The following is a 16,206-nucleotide window of genomic DNA, read 5'->3' as shown; positions in this document are numbered from 1 at the left end:
CTCAACCCTGTCTAGTTGCTGCTACATCAACAACCATTGCCTAATAAACATGTACAACGGGGGGAAAACTATTACACTTTTATTCCTATAGTAAAGTTTAATATTTAAAAATAGAGTATTTCAAGATCAATAGTTCAAAAGCATTAAAACAGAACACACTTGTAACTTATTAAACTATAGTTTACCACTGAGCACTAACTTCAGCACTCAGAGTTTTGTGTACATTTTTGACTACAGGCATATTTGGGCAGAGGTTCGTGAATCCTTTTCCATCCTGGCCTTCACAGGACGTGGGTCTACACAGAGAGTGCTCCCAGACACTGGTCTATACAGCGTGATCCTGGACACTGGAGTTCAATTCATTACACAGTGAACACAGTGACTCCAGAGGCATTGTGACCACAATGATCATAATGCATTAAAAAAAGAAGGTAAAAGGTAGCATATGAAAGATAACATACCAAAATTCAAACAGTGGTTATGGGGAAAAAAATATAGTAGGGGGACTTCCCTGGTGGTCCAGTGGTAAAGAACCCGCCTTCCAGTGCAGGGGACACAGGTTCGATCCCTGGTTGGGTAACTAAGATCCCACATGCCATGGGGCAACTAAGCCCGCGCGCCACAACTACTGAGCTCGCGCGCCTCAACTAGAGAGCCGGTGTGCCGCAAACTAGAAAGCCCACACGCCCTGGTGCCCGTGCGCCACAACTAGAGAGAAGCCTGCGCACCACAACAAAGAGCCGGAGCCTCGATGAAAGATCCCACATGCCTCAATGAAGACCCCGCATGCCGCAACTAGACCTGAGGCAGCCCGCCCCCCCAAAAGAAGGTAAATAAATAAAATAAATATAAAAAAAAGAAAGAAATGATCAATTTTAAAAAAATATAGTAGGAATACTCTGTAAGAGGAAAGGACAAAAAAGTTTTTTCTAGTATTTTCTTTGGTTCAAAAGAGTGCGCCCATGGGGCAGTGTCTTAAGGTAGTCACTTGGCCTTCATCATAATACTTTATGGTCAGGAGAATCTCAGCAACAATTATAATGGACTGACTCCTACTGGTGAGTCATCTCTACTCTTTTCAGCCATTAAATGTCACTTGGTTTAACAACCAGAATGGAGACGATTTCCTGTCAAGGTTGATGCAAGGAAACTTACACTTGGGCATTCTGATTCGGATTTCTAGATGAAAACAGATAGAGGCCTAGCAAGATCCCCGTGGCTTCAGCTGAACCAGGTCCAGGCATAGGGGAGGTGCCAGTCCCAAGGGTAGACATGTGCCCTGACGCTGAGCTCCCTAATGCTTCCTGATCTACGTAGGAATAAACCTTCGTTTCTTCTTCATTCACCTCCACTCTGACATCACAAGAGCTGGCTGTAATTATGGAAGAGCTACTTACCTTAATGTGGTCAAGAGTTGGCATATGAGAGTTCAGATAGGATGTACAAACTTGATTTAGATTATCTTCTGTAATAGCTACTAATGGGGATTAGTAAACCAGAAGTTAAGCATCAACTTTCTATATGTTAGCAATGACACTCAAGGGTAGACTTTTACATGTGAGTTTAGATTTTTGTGTCTGTAGAGTAACAGGTAAATTGGCATTCCTTTTTTCCATTTTCAACATTAAGATATATGTGCACCTTTTACTTAAATTCCCTTTCTCCCCAGATAATAATTTTTTTATTAAAGGTTGAAGAGCACAGAAGAGACTTCAGTAACTATTTAAATGTGTTATGGTATGGCTGTTTTTAAACGAGTTTGTTCACATTTATTTACTTCCTTCCATTTTTTACCCTTTTATGACCACCTCTAAAAAGACAAATTTAACCCAAAGTTTTAAAACTCAATTACACCTTACTTAAATGTGATTATGGATATGATATTCTTATCTGATAAAGCTGGAAAGAAAAAAACTTTGGTCCACAGGTCACAAACTCAAATGCCTCCAGGGGCCAGTTAGGTAATCCTCTAAAGAAGAAAGAATAATGAGGGTGGTGGGCTGTGGCGATGAGGGGCTGTGGAGCGGTGGTGACCTGGCGTACACAAGATTAGTGAAAGGTGGCAGTCAGAATTCAGCCCTAGCCAACTGCAAGTCCAGTGTTACCAAATCTGATACTTTAAGACAAAAATCCAGTTTTTGTGTATCACTATCCAATTTTTAAACATGGGAAATTAATTTGTATTTTTAAAATACATTCTTTGAGCCAAGCAAAACACAACAGTGGCCAGATCTGGTCTACAGGCCACCAGTTTGTAAACTCTGATCTAGTCCGCAAATGAAAATGTCATCAATTTTCCTGCCTGGATATTCAAGTTATTGTTTAACCTCTATGATCTGAAGAGAAAGCAGGGTATATGTTTATAATATAGGAAAGTAGAAGACAAAGTAGTAAAGAAAGCACTCTTTTATAAAAAAAAAGAACCCATGACATGAAAAGAACATATTTATATAATAATGCTACAAACAGATCCTCACATGTAAATATCTGGCTTGTGGTTTCTGACCACTTATAATGGCAACTTTATTGTACTGCTAAAAAGCAAACCACAAAAGCACTTTCATGTCAGTCACAATCAAGCTTCAAACACGTGGACGCGATGAGTGTGCTCATGGGCTCAATCAACTCTGGCCGTTTTGAGGTACTGACTTCTCCAAAACGACGGTTCCCCGTTAGTTGTACAATTGGAGGGGAAAAGTATGTCAATTACAGTGAATTCCACGGAATTAGGATTTGAAAATCTGAGGATGTGACACTTTGAAAAATGTTTCTTTATAGAGAGAAAAGTTGTCCCACCATCCATATTGGCAGGAATGAAAGTGTCCAGTAATTCATGTTAATTAAAAAATAGCTAGAGGGTGTGGAGAAAAAGGAAGCCTCCTACCCTCCTACATTGTTGATGGGAATGTAAATTGGTGCAGCCACTATGGAGAACAGTATGGAGGTTTCTTAAAAACTAAAAATAGAGTTGCCATGTGATCCGGCAATCCCACTCCTGGGCATACTTCCAGACGAAACTATAATTCAAAGAGATACGTGCACACCCATGTTCATAGCAGCACTATTCACAATAGACGAGATGTGGAAGCAACCTAAATGTCCATCAACATGAATGGATAAAGAAGATGTGGTATATATATACAATGGAATATTACTCAGCCATAGAAAGAATGAAATAATGCCATTTGAAGCAACATGGATGGACCTAGAGATTATCAAATTAAGTGAAGTAAATCAGACACAGAAAGACAAATATTATATGTTATCACTTATTTGTGCAATCTAAAAAAAATGATACAAATGAACTTATTTATAAAACAGAAATAGATTCACAGACATAGAAAACAAACTTGTGGTTACCAAAAGGAATAACAGGGGGCAGGGGGTAGGAGAGATAAATTAGGAGTTCGGGATTAACATGTACACACTACGATATACAAAACAGGTAAACAACAAGGACCTACTGTATAGCACAGGGAACTAGACTTAATATCTTGTACTAACCTATAATGGAAATGAGTCTGAAAAAAATACGTATATATTATATATATATAACTAAATCTCTTTGCGGTACACTTGAAATTAACACAACATTGTGAATTAACTATACCTCAATTTTAAAAAGGGAAAAAAATTGCCATTGTCATTTATTGAAGATAATGAAATTGTAGGTAAAGTGCATAATTTCAAATGAGGAAATTGACCTGGATTATGAACAATAATCTTTTCTTTTTTCTTTAATAAATTTATTTATTTATTTACTTTTGGCTGCGTTGGGTCTTCCTTGCTTTCTCTAGTTGCAGCAAGCGGGGCCTACACTTCGTTGTGGTGCGTGGGCTTCTCATAGTGGTGGCTTCTCTTTGTTGTGGAGCACGGGCTCTAGGTGTACGGGCTTCAGTAGTTGTGGCTCGCAGGCTCTAGAGCACAGGCTCAGTAGTTGTGGCGCACGGGCTCTACAGCGCAGGCTCAGTCATTGTGGCACATGGGCTTAGTTGCTCTGCAGCATGTGGGATCTTCCCGGACCAGGGCTCGAACCCATGTCCCCTGCACTGGCAGGCGGATTCTTAACCACTGTGCCACCAGGGAAACCCAATCTTTTCTTTTCTACATTTTTCTTGACGTACATTAGTGATTAAATTGAAAGGAGTCCAAAAAAGTAAAACTACTGTCACTGACAGGATTAACTCTGTATTATAAATGTAATAGTGCATTACATCATCATTAGCAATTTCTTTAGAAATACACTGTGGCGTTCTCAGAAAATAAGGATGGGTGGAAAAGATGTTTCAAATAAAGTTTTTTAGGTTTTAGGAATGCTTTCAGCTGAGAGTGCATGAGCAGACACAAAATGAGAACTTCAGAGATTTATTTCACACATCTTATTTAGGCTGGTTTTGAGACAAATGTGCTAAGGCAGACAACCCAGCAAGCCACTGAGAAAAGGGATATTTTCTGCATATTTCCAACATTAAAATAAACGTCCGTGTAAAGTGCCACTATCACAGGCAGCCCGTGAGGTTTAGAGCTCCAATGACTTCATCCAGGCTGGCACCAAGCGCAGGGCGCTAAAGGACTGAGAGAATCCACAGCATCGAGGTTTGTGGAACACTACAGGTCACTCGCTCATTGGCCTGTTTATGTTTTCTTTCATTTGTTTCTAATAAAAATCTTGGAGACCAAAGTTTCTGCTTGAGATGACTTCTCTGGAATTCCAAAAGGCCTCACCAGGGCTTTCTGGCTGTGCTATGACCATCATTTAATGGAATACAGACACATTTCAGCTTACAGCTTTATAATGGCACACAGAAATACACGAAACAACGTATATTCCACATCATGAATTTCAATTTGAGCAAAAGCCAGCATGTTAGGGAAAATGAGAGATGGAAAAGACTTACCAGTCATCTGCCTCATTCTCTCAGTGCAGTCAGCTTTCCAGCCTTAATTCAAATTAGCCCAGTCACAGGGTGACTACTTCTCTTAGGAAATTATTCCAGGGCCAAGGAGACCTCACTGCTATTAATTTTATCATTCCATATAAAATTCCAAGTGTTTGATCTCATATAATTCATCTCAAATTTAACCTACTTATTACTCACTTCTATTCATCTGGGCAGTAATTAAGTAAAATAACAAGGTTGTATGTTTCATACAGTACCTGGCAAGGTGGACGCTCATTCAATATTAGTTTCTTAACTATTTCTAAACTGTTGCCTGAATTTAACTTGGAAAAAGGTGATATATTCTCTGAACTCTTTTCTAATTACTTTAAATCAATATACTCAGAGGTATACAACTGAAAAATGTCCATCACATTTGTTTTGTTTTGTTTTGTTTTATAAATTTATTTATTTATTTTTGACTGTGTTGGATCTTCATTGCTGCGTGTGGGCTTTCTCTAGTTGCAGTGAGCAGGGGCTGCTCTTCGTTGTGGTGCATGGGCTTCTCATTGCTGTGGCTTCTTTAGTTGTGGATCATGGGCTCTAGGCACGTGGGCTTCAGTAGTTGTGGCACGTGGGCTCAGTAGTTGTGGCTCAAGGGCTTAGCTGCTCTGCGACATGTGGGATCTTCCCGGACCAGGGCTTGAACCTATGTGCCCTGCATTGGCAGGCAGATTCTTAACCACTGCGCCACCAGGGAAGTCCTCTATTACGTTTTATTTCTCCCACCCTCCCTGCCGCTGCAACAATCTCCCTTCATATCCCATTCCTTTGCCACCCCTAGCCAAGTCAGTTTTATGCTGAGAAAGGTCTACCACGAACCTCCTTTAATTTTTTGTGGCTTCAACTCTTTGGACTGTTGATAACTTTATTATTTTTAATCATCTCAATGCTGACGCATAGCACAGATCACAGTCATGGCGATGAACAGAAAAACGAAAACATTAAATGTAAAGTCATGCTTTGTAGATACACAAATAATATAACTCGACCCCCCAAAGGACAAGCTTAATAAACCTTTAAATATTTACAGGAGTGAGTATTCACAAGTTGTTTGCAATGAAATGTTTAGCCATTGTGCTTCACTGGGAATTGAAATCTTTTAAACAATACCCTAGAACAGAACAGAACGCTTCTCGTCCAGCATCCTAGAACAGAGCATCCCAGAATGCCCAATCCTCATTTTATCATAATTCAAATTCAAACCAATTCTGTGAGGCTGTATTGTGTGATTTCCTGCACCACGCTCTCCTGAAAAGAGCAGACAGCAGGCACACACAGTCACCAGTCTCCTGGGTCTCAGCTGAATGGCCAGAATGCATTTAATAGGTCATTGTGAACATGATGAGAGTTGCCAAAGGGGACGTATAGGGTCAAGGCTGCTACATGCAGTTGAGCAGGTTGTGCACTGCACGAATACACTACACCTGAGGGGGCATCACCCACATGTCAGATCTTGGTGACTTGTATATTTCTCAGGACAATTTTCTGACAGATGGCACCAGAGTGTCCTGCTCTAATGAAATTATTGTATTATTATAATTTGCAGACAGAAAGACTGAAATAGAGTATCATGAGAAAGGATGCCTTTTTCTAATTCACAAAAAGGCACCAAATAGCTGAGCAGAGGACCCGTGTAGGGGGGAGAGAATAAGCCTGTTTAATTTAGTGTAGAAGCCCAGAAAGGCCTCCTGGGGAAGTGGGACAGGAAAGATTAGCAGTAGTTTAAAATTTTATTACAAACTCCTCAGAATATCCAACTTATTTCTTTTTATTGAATTTCTGGTATAATAACTAGTTTCTCAGAAAACACTTTCTCAAATTGCAGTTAGACCTGAAAGCCTCTCTGAAGTTAATTAGCAAGTGAACAAAAGTGCTTTGAAGCCAGAGCAAGAAGACAGAAAGTTGCACGCATGTCTCAGACTGCTATGTTTTTCCTTGGACAAATTTCTGTGTCTGTTTTTTAAATGTATTTGGTATTGGTAGGTTATTTGGAAATTTTGGTATTTTCCAACACGTTTTGGTGGGGAATTTGTGGAGAAGTCAAAGGGTAAATGCTGCTTAATGGCTGAACAAATGAGCTGTGAAAAGCCCACATTTCTGCTCCCTGAGAATTAATTACTGCATGGATAAGAACAATAAAAAGCATTTCTTGAAGTGGTTCATCCATTTTAGATAATTTAACCACCAGTCACCTTCAGGGGCATGGAAGTAAACTCTGTTATAAAGAATAAAGTACTGGACTTCCCTGGTGGCGCAGTGGTTAAGAATCCGCCTGCCAATGCAGGGCACATGGGTTCGAGCCCTGGCCCAGGAAGATCCTACATGCTGCAGAGCAACTAAGCCCGTGCACCACAACTACTGAGCCTGTGCTCTAGAGCCCATGAGGCACAACTACTGAAGGCCGCGTGCCTAGAACCCGAGCTCCCCAAGAAGAGAAGCCACTGCACTGAGGAGCCCGTGCACCGCAACAAAGGGTAGCCCCCGTTCGCTGCAACTAGAGAAAGTCTTCGCGCAGCAATGAAGACCCAACGCAGCCAAAAATAAATAAATTAAATAAATAAATTCAAAAAAAGAATAAGGTAATTTGTTTCTTTTTAATAATGATTATAAATCACAGTGACAATGGCTAGTTGTCACTGCACTATGTATCCAACACTGCACTATGTATCCTACACCGTTCTTAAGTGTTTGTGTTTACTCAATTCTTCCCCATGACAACTTCTGAGGTAAGAACTATTTGTATCCCCACTTTACAGATTAGGGAGCTGAGGCATATTCCCATTTAAATAACTTGCCCAAGGTCGCAGAGCTTTCCAGGGGCAGAGCTGAGATCTGAAGGCTGGCAGTGTGGTCCTAGAGCTTTGCGCTCTTCACCATTCTACTGCCCTGTAGAAGAGTATCCACCCGAGGCTTTAGACGAAATTGAAAAACCATCTCTTAAGCTTTCTTAATTAATGGAAAAACAAACACAAGTCAAAATCTAGAATTAATCAGACTGCCAGCATATAACCAGCATTTTAGTCAGAATAAGCTTTTGCCCTATTATTCACTGAGGAAGCCCTTCAGTGAGAAAAAGAGGGTGAAAATATAAGGTGATACAAGGATACAAGGGCTCTGATCCTCTTTCTCCAAAAGCTGGACCCAGGCTTGGGAATTCAGATCTGCCTATACACCAGGATCACTCCCCATTATCCACCCCCCACTGCAGGCACCGGCCAGCTATCTACCCTGTTTGAGTCTCTAGGATGCTGTGACTGCTTGTGAGCATTGCTTGAAGAACTCTAAAGGGTTTTCTGCAAAACTGTTGTCCCTTGAGATACTTCTTATAAAGGCACCTTGTGGACAATAGGTTTGGGAAAGCTGGCTTACTGCATCTGCCTCTGAAAGACTGACAGCATGCCTGGGCCCATCCCAGGGCCTCAAGAAGTCCTCCACTAACAAAACCTGTGTCACATTTTAAATCCAATATTGTGGAAACCTGTTTGCTTACAGAATTCTTTGTTTCTCAGAACACCTATGAAACCATCAGTAAAACTAGTGCTTGAGAAATGCTGTCTCCAGGTAAGCATGTCAGTGTAGAGCAGCAGGCCACACAGATAGAGGGAAAGAAAGAATAGAAAGGAAGATGGTTCAAGGCAGGAACGTGGGTAGAGTGAGAACTGAAATATCCATGGTGCTTACTGTAGTGCTAGTCCTAAAAAAAAAAAAGACAAAAAAAAAAATCTGTTCCACTGAAGTGTACAAAGGGAGGAGGAATTTTGATTATGTAAGACAAAACAGTGGGACTGACAATATTAGCAGCCTGGATGTAGTGAGATGGTGACTCACAATTTATCCTTACTTCTGGAGAGGAGAAAAGGAACATAGTGTGTTGGTATGAACCAGGCTGCCCAAGGAGAATGAGGAAAATGGAAGAAAGTTCCTTCACTCAGACTTAAGAGCTAAAACTTTTAAAAAACTGTTCTGGACTTCAGTTTTCTTCCTTGCTTATTTTTCTTCCTTTTCAAAATTTGAAAGCCAGAAAAGAATATGCAATCCCTCATGCAACACTGCAACAGACGTTATCTTTAAAAAAAAAAAAATTCAAAGAAAGGTTTGATTTCTTTCTTGAAGCTCCCAAGAAATCATAGGGAAAATAAAATTTCTAGCTCAGTAACGTGTAGACACTCTTCTGCCTCATCTGTAGACATAGCCGTAAGATAACGTATTTATTAAAAAATACAGTCCCTTTTGCTTCAAGTTTTCTAGAGTTTCTAGAATCTTCATGAAGAATTATAAAAGTGGTAGGGGGTTGTTCTGGGGAAAATTCTCAATCACCAGCATCCCTCACCCTCCCACAGCATTGCACAGTGACCTAAATTCAGTGCAAGAGTGCTGTGAGAATGTTATGTATGAGCATATATTACTGTTTGCAAAGATTGTAAAGCAGGAAACAATTTATGTTTGAGGCTATAAGTTTACTTCTTGGAATCATTTTAAATGGGCAGAGAGGGAGGTTGCTAAAAATGTTCTATAGTTGAAACATTAATCCAGGCTAGGAGCAGACAAAGAAAAATGATCTGTAGCATTGAGAAAAGCCCATCTCCAAGTTTGAAGGTGGGTGGACTGCCCCCTCCCCTCAGGGAGTTTGGGGAGGACAGGTCACTGTCCAAGGGGAAGGTGGTTAAACTTAAAACTTCCCGTTATTAATGAGAGTTTCGAGCAAGATATGCCAAAATGAGCAGCTTCACAGGCGTCTTCATTGAAGGTCTAGGAGGAGTATCAAGGCTGGCCCTTCATCTCTGGCAATTTCCGAATTCTCACTTCAGGTCCCAAGAGGTCTGGCTAATATTTCATTTCTGTGAGATCGCTGATCTTTATAATAAATCTAGCACATCCCCCTTTCTTTGTGTTAGTTGGAATGGCTCTTTTCTTCTCATTCCCAGAAAAAAGTTTTCCCAGGACTGGGGGACTAGAGGTAAATGGAGAATTTCAGTACAATGTGGCTCACACACTCAACCCTCCCCCCCCCCCCCCCGAGGCATCTGTTTGATCTGCACGGACACTTTTGTCTTTGGACATTGCATAGAAACAGAGCATGAAGCAGAATAAGAAACAAAACTAAAGATCACCTCTAAACAGATACTCACTGTGAAAAATAATACAACATTTTCAGAACAACTGGGGCCTGTAGAGGTCCCAAGGTGACAATGTAACAATACCTTTTATCTATTATTTCTCAAATTTTGAGAAGAAAAAGACATCCAGAATGTCCATGTACGCGGTATGTGCAGTAGTAAATAGAAGATAAGATATCCTCAAATTGCTGATTTTATCTAAATGTTAAAAATGTCAAATGAAAAAAAAAAAAAGAAAAAAAAGTCAAATGATTACATAAATTGTGTGCCTATTCAGAGTAGGGTGATTTTAACTGAACAATTTCTTGAAAGCCAAAAGTGTTCTTTGCTAACTATTCTACTATTGTACATCATGAAAGTATTTTAAATAAGATATTTTAAATTATTAAGAAGGGGAAACTACTTTCAAAATGAAATAAAATTCTCTTTGAGTATACATTATTTCAGTTTAAACTATGCTTTTTTTTTTAAGACTATCATATAATTTTTAGGAGAAATATTACAATTGGGATATGTGGGTGCACATTATGCTTGATCTAGTTGCTACCAGACAATAGCCATCAACTTGTTTCTATTTCAATGAAGATTGCAAATTCACAGAAACATAGAAACATGCTGTTTCCATAGCAGCAGATAAAGAGTGAAACTCAAAAGATTTTATTGATTTTAACATGGCTTAGAGATTTTGTTCTCTTTTTTAGCAGTAATTTTTGCTTTTTTTTTTAGTCTTTACCAACATCTCATATTTTCTTTTCTAAATGTATTTAGTAAGTCATACAAATTTTGAAAGTAGGATAATTGTGACATTACTGTAAAATTACACATTCTTTCTTTTTTTAAATTTATTTATGTTTTTTTTCTTTTTTTTAATTTTTGGCTTTGTTGGGTCTTTGTTGCTGTGCGTGAACTTTCTCCAGTTGCGGCAAGCGGAGGCTACTCTTCTTTGTGGTGCGCGGGCTTCTCTTGTTGCGGAGCACAGGCTCCAGGTTCACGGGCTTCTGTAGTTGTGGCACACGGACTCAAGTAGTTGTGGCTCGCGGGCTCTAGAGCGCAGGCTTAGTAGTTGTGGTGCATGGGCTTAGTTGCTCCATGGCACGTGGGATCTTCCCGGACCAGGGATCGAACCCGTGTCCCCTGCATTGGCAGGCGGATCCTTAACCACTGCGTCACCAGGGAAGCCCTAAGATTACACATTCTTATAGTAACGTAGAATAACCAATATCGAATTCTTTTTTTTTAACATCTTTATTGGAGTATAATTGCTTTACATTGTTGTGTTAGTTTCTGCTTTATAACAAAGTGGATCAGTTATACATATACATATATCCCCATATCTCTTCCCTCTTGCGTCTCCCTCCCTCCCACCCTCCTTATCCCACCCCTCTAGGTGGTCACAAAGCACCGAGCTGATCTCCCTGTGCTATGCGGCTGCTTCCCACTAGCTACCTATTTTACATTTGGTAGTGTATATATGTCCATGCCACTCTCTCACTTCGTCCCAGTTTACCCTTCCCCCTCTCTGTGTCCTTAAGTCCATTCTCTATGTCTGTGTCTTTATTCCTGTCCTGCCCCTAGGTTTTTCAGAACCTTTTTTTTTTTTTTTAGATTCTATATATATGTGCTAGCATACGGTATTTGCTTTTCTCTTTCTGACTTACTTCACTCTGTATGACAGATTCTAAGTCCATCCACCTCACTGCAAATCTCAATTTCATTTCTTTTTATGGCTGAGTAATATTCCATTGCATATATGTGCCACATCTTCTTTATCCATTCATCTGTTGATGGACACTTAGGTTGCTTCCATGTCCTGGCTATTGTAAATAGTGCTACAATGAACATTGTGGTACGTGACTCTTCTTGAGTTATGGTTTTCTCAGGGTATATGCCCAGTAGTGGGATGGCTGGGTCATATGGTAGTTCTATTTTTAATTTTTTAAGGAACCTCCATAGTGTTCTCCATAGTGGCTGTATCAATTTACATTCCCACCAACAGTGCACGAAGGTTCCCTTTTCTCCACACCCTCTCCAGCATTTATTGTTTGTAGATTTTTTGATGATGGCCATTCTGACTGGTGTGAGGTGATACCTCATTGTAGTTTTGATTTGCATTTCTCTGATGATTAGTGATGCTGAGCATCCTTTCACGTGTTTGTTGGCCGTCTGTATGTCTTCTTTGGAGAAATGTCTCTTTAGGTCTTCTGCCCATTTTTGGATTGGGTTGTTTGTCTTTTTGATATTGAGCTGCATGAGCTGCTTGTATACTTTGGAGATTTTTCCTTTGTCAGTTGCTTCATTGGCAAATATTTTCTCCCATTCTGAGGATTGTCTTTTCGTCTTGTTTATGGTTCCTTTGCTGTGTAAGAGCTTTTCAGTTTCATTAGGTCCCATTTGTTTTTATTTCTAATTCTTAATGTAAAAGAGATGCTAACCTATGGATCAGGCATCAGGGACTCTAACTACGTGTAATGTCAGTTTAGCATATGAAGAAAACATAACATTTTATCACAAATGCTTTAAGATAATTGATTAATGATTAAAAAGCATGGTACAACATTTTCTGCTACTGTTAATTTCATTTATTAAGACTCAGACACTGGGAATCAGGCTTTGAAACACAGATGTTACAGCTACAAAATGCAAGTTTCTTTGTGGTTCATGTGGCACCATGACAGTGAATAACTGAAATTGGTAGTATAATTGTTCCAAGTTAACATGCTAAGAAAACAGGAAATGACTTTTTTCTTTTGTGCATGTGTTGTTTAAGTTGTATTTTTTTTTGCCAACTATTTTGATCTCTTAAAATTTCTATTGGTCAAAACACAGAAAAATGGCTCACCTGTAACAGACATACAGCCTAATGGAGCAATGAGAGTAATGGGGGCAAATCCATAGGCTGCAAAGTTTCCTGTCTCTCCCACAGCCATCAGTATGATGCCGCTCCACCACAGCACGCTCTTGAAGTGTGGCCTTGGGTGTTCTTGGTGCGCCAACTGAAGATGCGAATATTTCTGGAAGTACATCACGATGTAAATAAGAAAATATTTCCACCCAACCAAAACTTGGCCTTGAAATTTTTGGTCCTATAAAATTGCTTCATGGCTTTTAAATTTATTTGCAGATTATTATAGAGCAATTATTATGGTTTTCTGTTTGTTCCAAACATATTAACAGAAGTGAATCATACTGATATAGCATTTTATAGTTTAAAGGGCCTTCTCACATATTGCTTAATTCTCATAACAACTCTGTGAAGTAAATATCATTGTTATCACTGTTACTATCTAAAGACGGAGTGTGTGTTAAGGAGTTAAGTGACTTTTTAGTCCACCACACCAAAATACTTCTTTTAGATTGTCAAAAAAATTCAAATGCTGAAATAAAGATAAAAAGTTACTAAAGAAACACCTTTGGAAAAGGGATTCCAATCTATGAGTCGAAGTTGCTACCACAATAAACATAACAGGGCAGAAAGCTCTGGTAGCAGAGGGATGGGGGAACTCATTTAGATCTGGTTTCAGTATTTCTTTGTATTGGAAATGTATGAATTCCTGAAAAACTGGCCATTAAATAAAGCTCTATTTCCCTATTGATTTTATGATAACTGAATTTACTTCCTTAAGAAGTATGTACAATTCTAGATTACTTTAAAATCTTTTCTTTAAAATTTTTTAAAAATTTCAGAAGTTATTTAGAAAATAATAAAAGTACTATAAGAAAATGTAGAACATTAAAATAAATCTTGGCTTATGCTAAGATATGAGCATCTTTTTAAGTGTGATACAAATTCACAGGCGCCTGGTCTGGGGTACACAATACTATTAAGAGGCTCACAAAATATTTAACTTCTCTTAAAATCAGAAGAAAAAAGATGGACACAATCTAGCCTGGATTATATTTGTCTTTATATCAATGAGGTCATAAGATATACTTTCTTTAATGGAGGAGGAAGTCCAAGAAGGCAAAAGTGCCTGAGGCTCACTGAAGTCATAATGTGTCCCTGGATCAAACGACAGAGTTAGGAAAATAAGCTTCTTCTTACCTGAATATTTAGGGAAACGCTGATTACCAAGTTTCCTAAAATGGCCAGCAAAACTCCAAAAAGGTGAATCTATAAAAGAAAATGTTTTCTTTAAATGGTACTTTAAATAGCACTTGTAAGATATTTACCAAAAAAACTATGAAAATTTAAGTTGATACATTCATTCATTTGTTCATTCATTCAGCAAATATTTACTTAGCACCCGTTTGCCAGGGTCACTTGGAATATGAATAATGGTTTTATTAGGATTAATTTTTCACTTTAGTCAAATATTATTTTTTATTCTCTAGATATGTGCTTCATTCACTAAAATAAATAGTCATCAGGTTCTGACTTTTTCCCACTAAGATGCTTCTATTTATCCTGTCTGCCAATTTCCTCAGCAACCTCTCTGATTGGGGTGTTCATTGCCTCAAGTATGGACTATATAATTATTTCTGTTCTCCCTCTTTTCTTTCTCTTAAGATATTCTGGAAGACTGTGGTATGAAAGAGAGATCATTGGCTTTGGGGTTAAAGGATGAACCTGAGATTCAGATCTGCTATTTTCTAATGGGCAACACTGAGTAAGTTATTTCAGCTCCCCGGCCTCAGTAAACAGGGGATGTTGGATAAGGTGTTTCCCAAAATCCCTTTATCTCTAAACTGCTATGAACCTCACTGGAGACAGACTAAATTTTCCCGCCACTCTGCTGGTCAAGAACCCACAATGTCTCTCTACAGACAACTATATTAAATACAAAACTACTGTACCAGCTCCCCATAATCGGTCCTCAACCTGACCCATCCAATTGTCCACAGCACACTTTAAGGTGCTCCCTCTACCTTGGGTATCTGGGTCCTGACTTCTCCAGTCAGATGTCATACTTTTTCTCATGTCATTCCTCTCACTCAGACAGAGTATCTTCTTCCCTCAGCCCATTTCAATCAGACCTCACCCTCCTGGCCATCAGAGCTCTACCTCCTTACAACCTTCTCAGACACCACAGCCCATCTTTACTTTCTCAGACTCTAAATGGTGAACATCCCTTATTTCTTCTTTTATATTGTCAGGTGTATCATTAGGCTCTATAAATAGATGGCAAATTCTCTGAGGGAAGGGACTCATGTCTAAGACTTCCATTGGGTCTTCTACATCATCTACTATAAAATGTAGAGACTTAAAAAAAAATGAGGGGCTTAAAAAAATACTTGCTTTAGAAAGCATAGAGTGGTTTAAAACAAGAACTACAGAGGTTAAAAAATTAGTTCTGACACATTGCCCAAGATCTTCACTATAGATAGCATATGTATTATTTGATGACTTCAAGAGATGCATATTCTGCTCCTATCTAGGTACAAAGATGTAATATCTTCTAGCAGTAAAAATTAGCAATGATAGAAGGGCTCTTCCCCCTTCTTCTACAGTACATAACTTCTAGCTAGCTTCAAATTCCAAGGAGTTATTTGAATTTCAAATGAACATTACAACCACAAGGAACCCTTTTCAGAATGCAAAATGTCTTTGAAGTTTTAGAACTTCATTATATGTGCTGAAGTGAAATTCAGTATTTCTAAAAAATGAAGCAGAAAAGTTGAAAACCCATTTAATAGTTGACATATAATATCCATGGCCTTTAATCAGTTAAGAATTTTCTTTTCCTAATAAAAGCAGTTGGCACTAATTTTGATCACTATTCCTCATGGGGAACAATTGTATCATAATATAATGTGCTATTTCCATGCTTTCGATTTACAATTGACTGACTGCATTTGGCAGTAATCAGGAAAATAAAAATCCAGAAGAAGTTTGGGATTGAATGGATAATTATGAAAATCTTCTATAATTATAAAAGTAAATTGTTGAATAGAAATAAGTTACTTCAAAATTCTTTAAATGATTCACTGAGTAGTTTAAACACCACCAGGCCAAGTGTTTAGAAATTGGTTAGCAGGATTTCGCAATGATTTCTTGGATATGACACGGAAAGCACAGGCAACAGAAGAAAAAATAGATAAGCTGGACTTTATCAAGATTAAAATCTCTTGTGCACCAAAGGACACTATTAGCAGAGTGAAAGGCAACCCACACAACAGCGGAAAATATTTGCAAATCATATATCTGA

At 38.8% G+C, this 16,206-nt stretch overlaps 1 protein-coding gene across 4 annotated transcripts in view; it reads right to left on the bottom strand.

Annotated features, from left to right (window-relative positions):
* Positions 1–16,206, bottom strand: part of NIPAL2 (NIPA like domain containing 2) — a 73,593-nt gene that overhangs the window by 39,439 nt on the left and 17,948 nt on the right. For all 4 annotated transcript variants that reach the window (XR_010936256.1, XM_067711663.1, XM_067711665.1 and 1 more), the window contains exons 2-3: positions 14,103–14,171; positions 12,900–13,071 (exon numbers count right to left, since the gene is read on the bottom strand). Coding sequence is in view for 3 of the 4 variants with exons in the window: in XM_067711663.1 (XP_067567764.1) it covers positions 12,900–13,071; positions 14,103–14,171 (241 nt within the window). In the remaining variant the exon portion in view is untranslated. The remainder of the gene's footprint in view (positions 1–12,899; positions 13,072–14,102; positions 14,172–16,206) is intronic.

Source organism: Pseudorca crassidens, chromosome 17 (assembly GCF_039906515.1).
Source record: "Pseudorca crassidens isolate mPseCra1 chromosome 17, mPseCra1.hap1, whole genome shotgun sequence".
In the NCBI taxonomy this organism is placed as follows: Eukaryota; Metazoa; Chordata; class Mammalia; order Artiodactyla; family Delphinidae; genus Pseudorca; species Pseudorca crassidens.
This window is presented reverse-complemented; position numbering and strand designations above follow the sequence as displayed.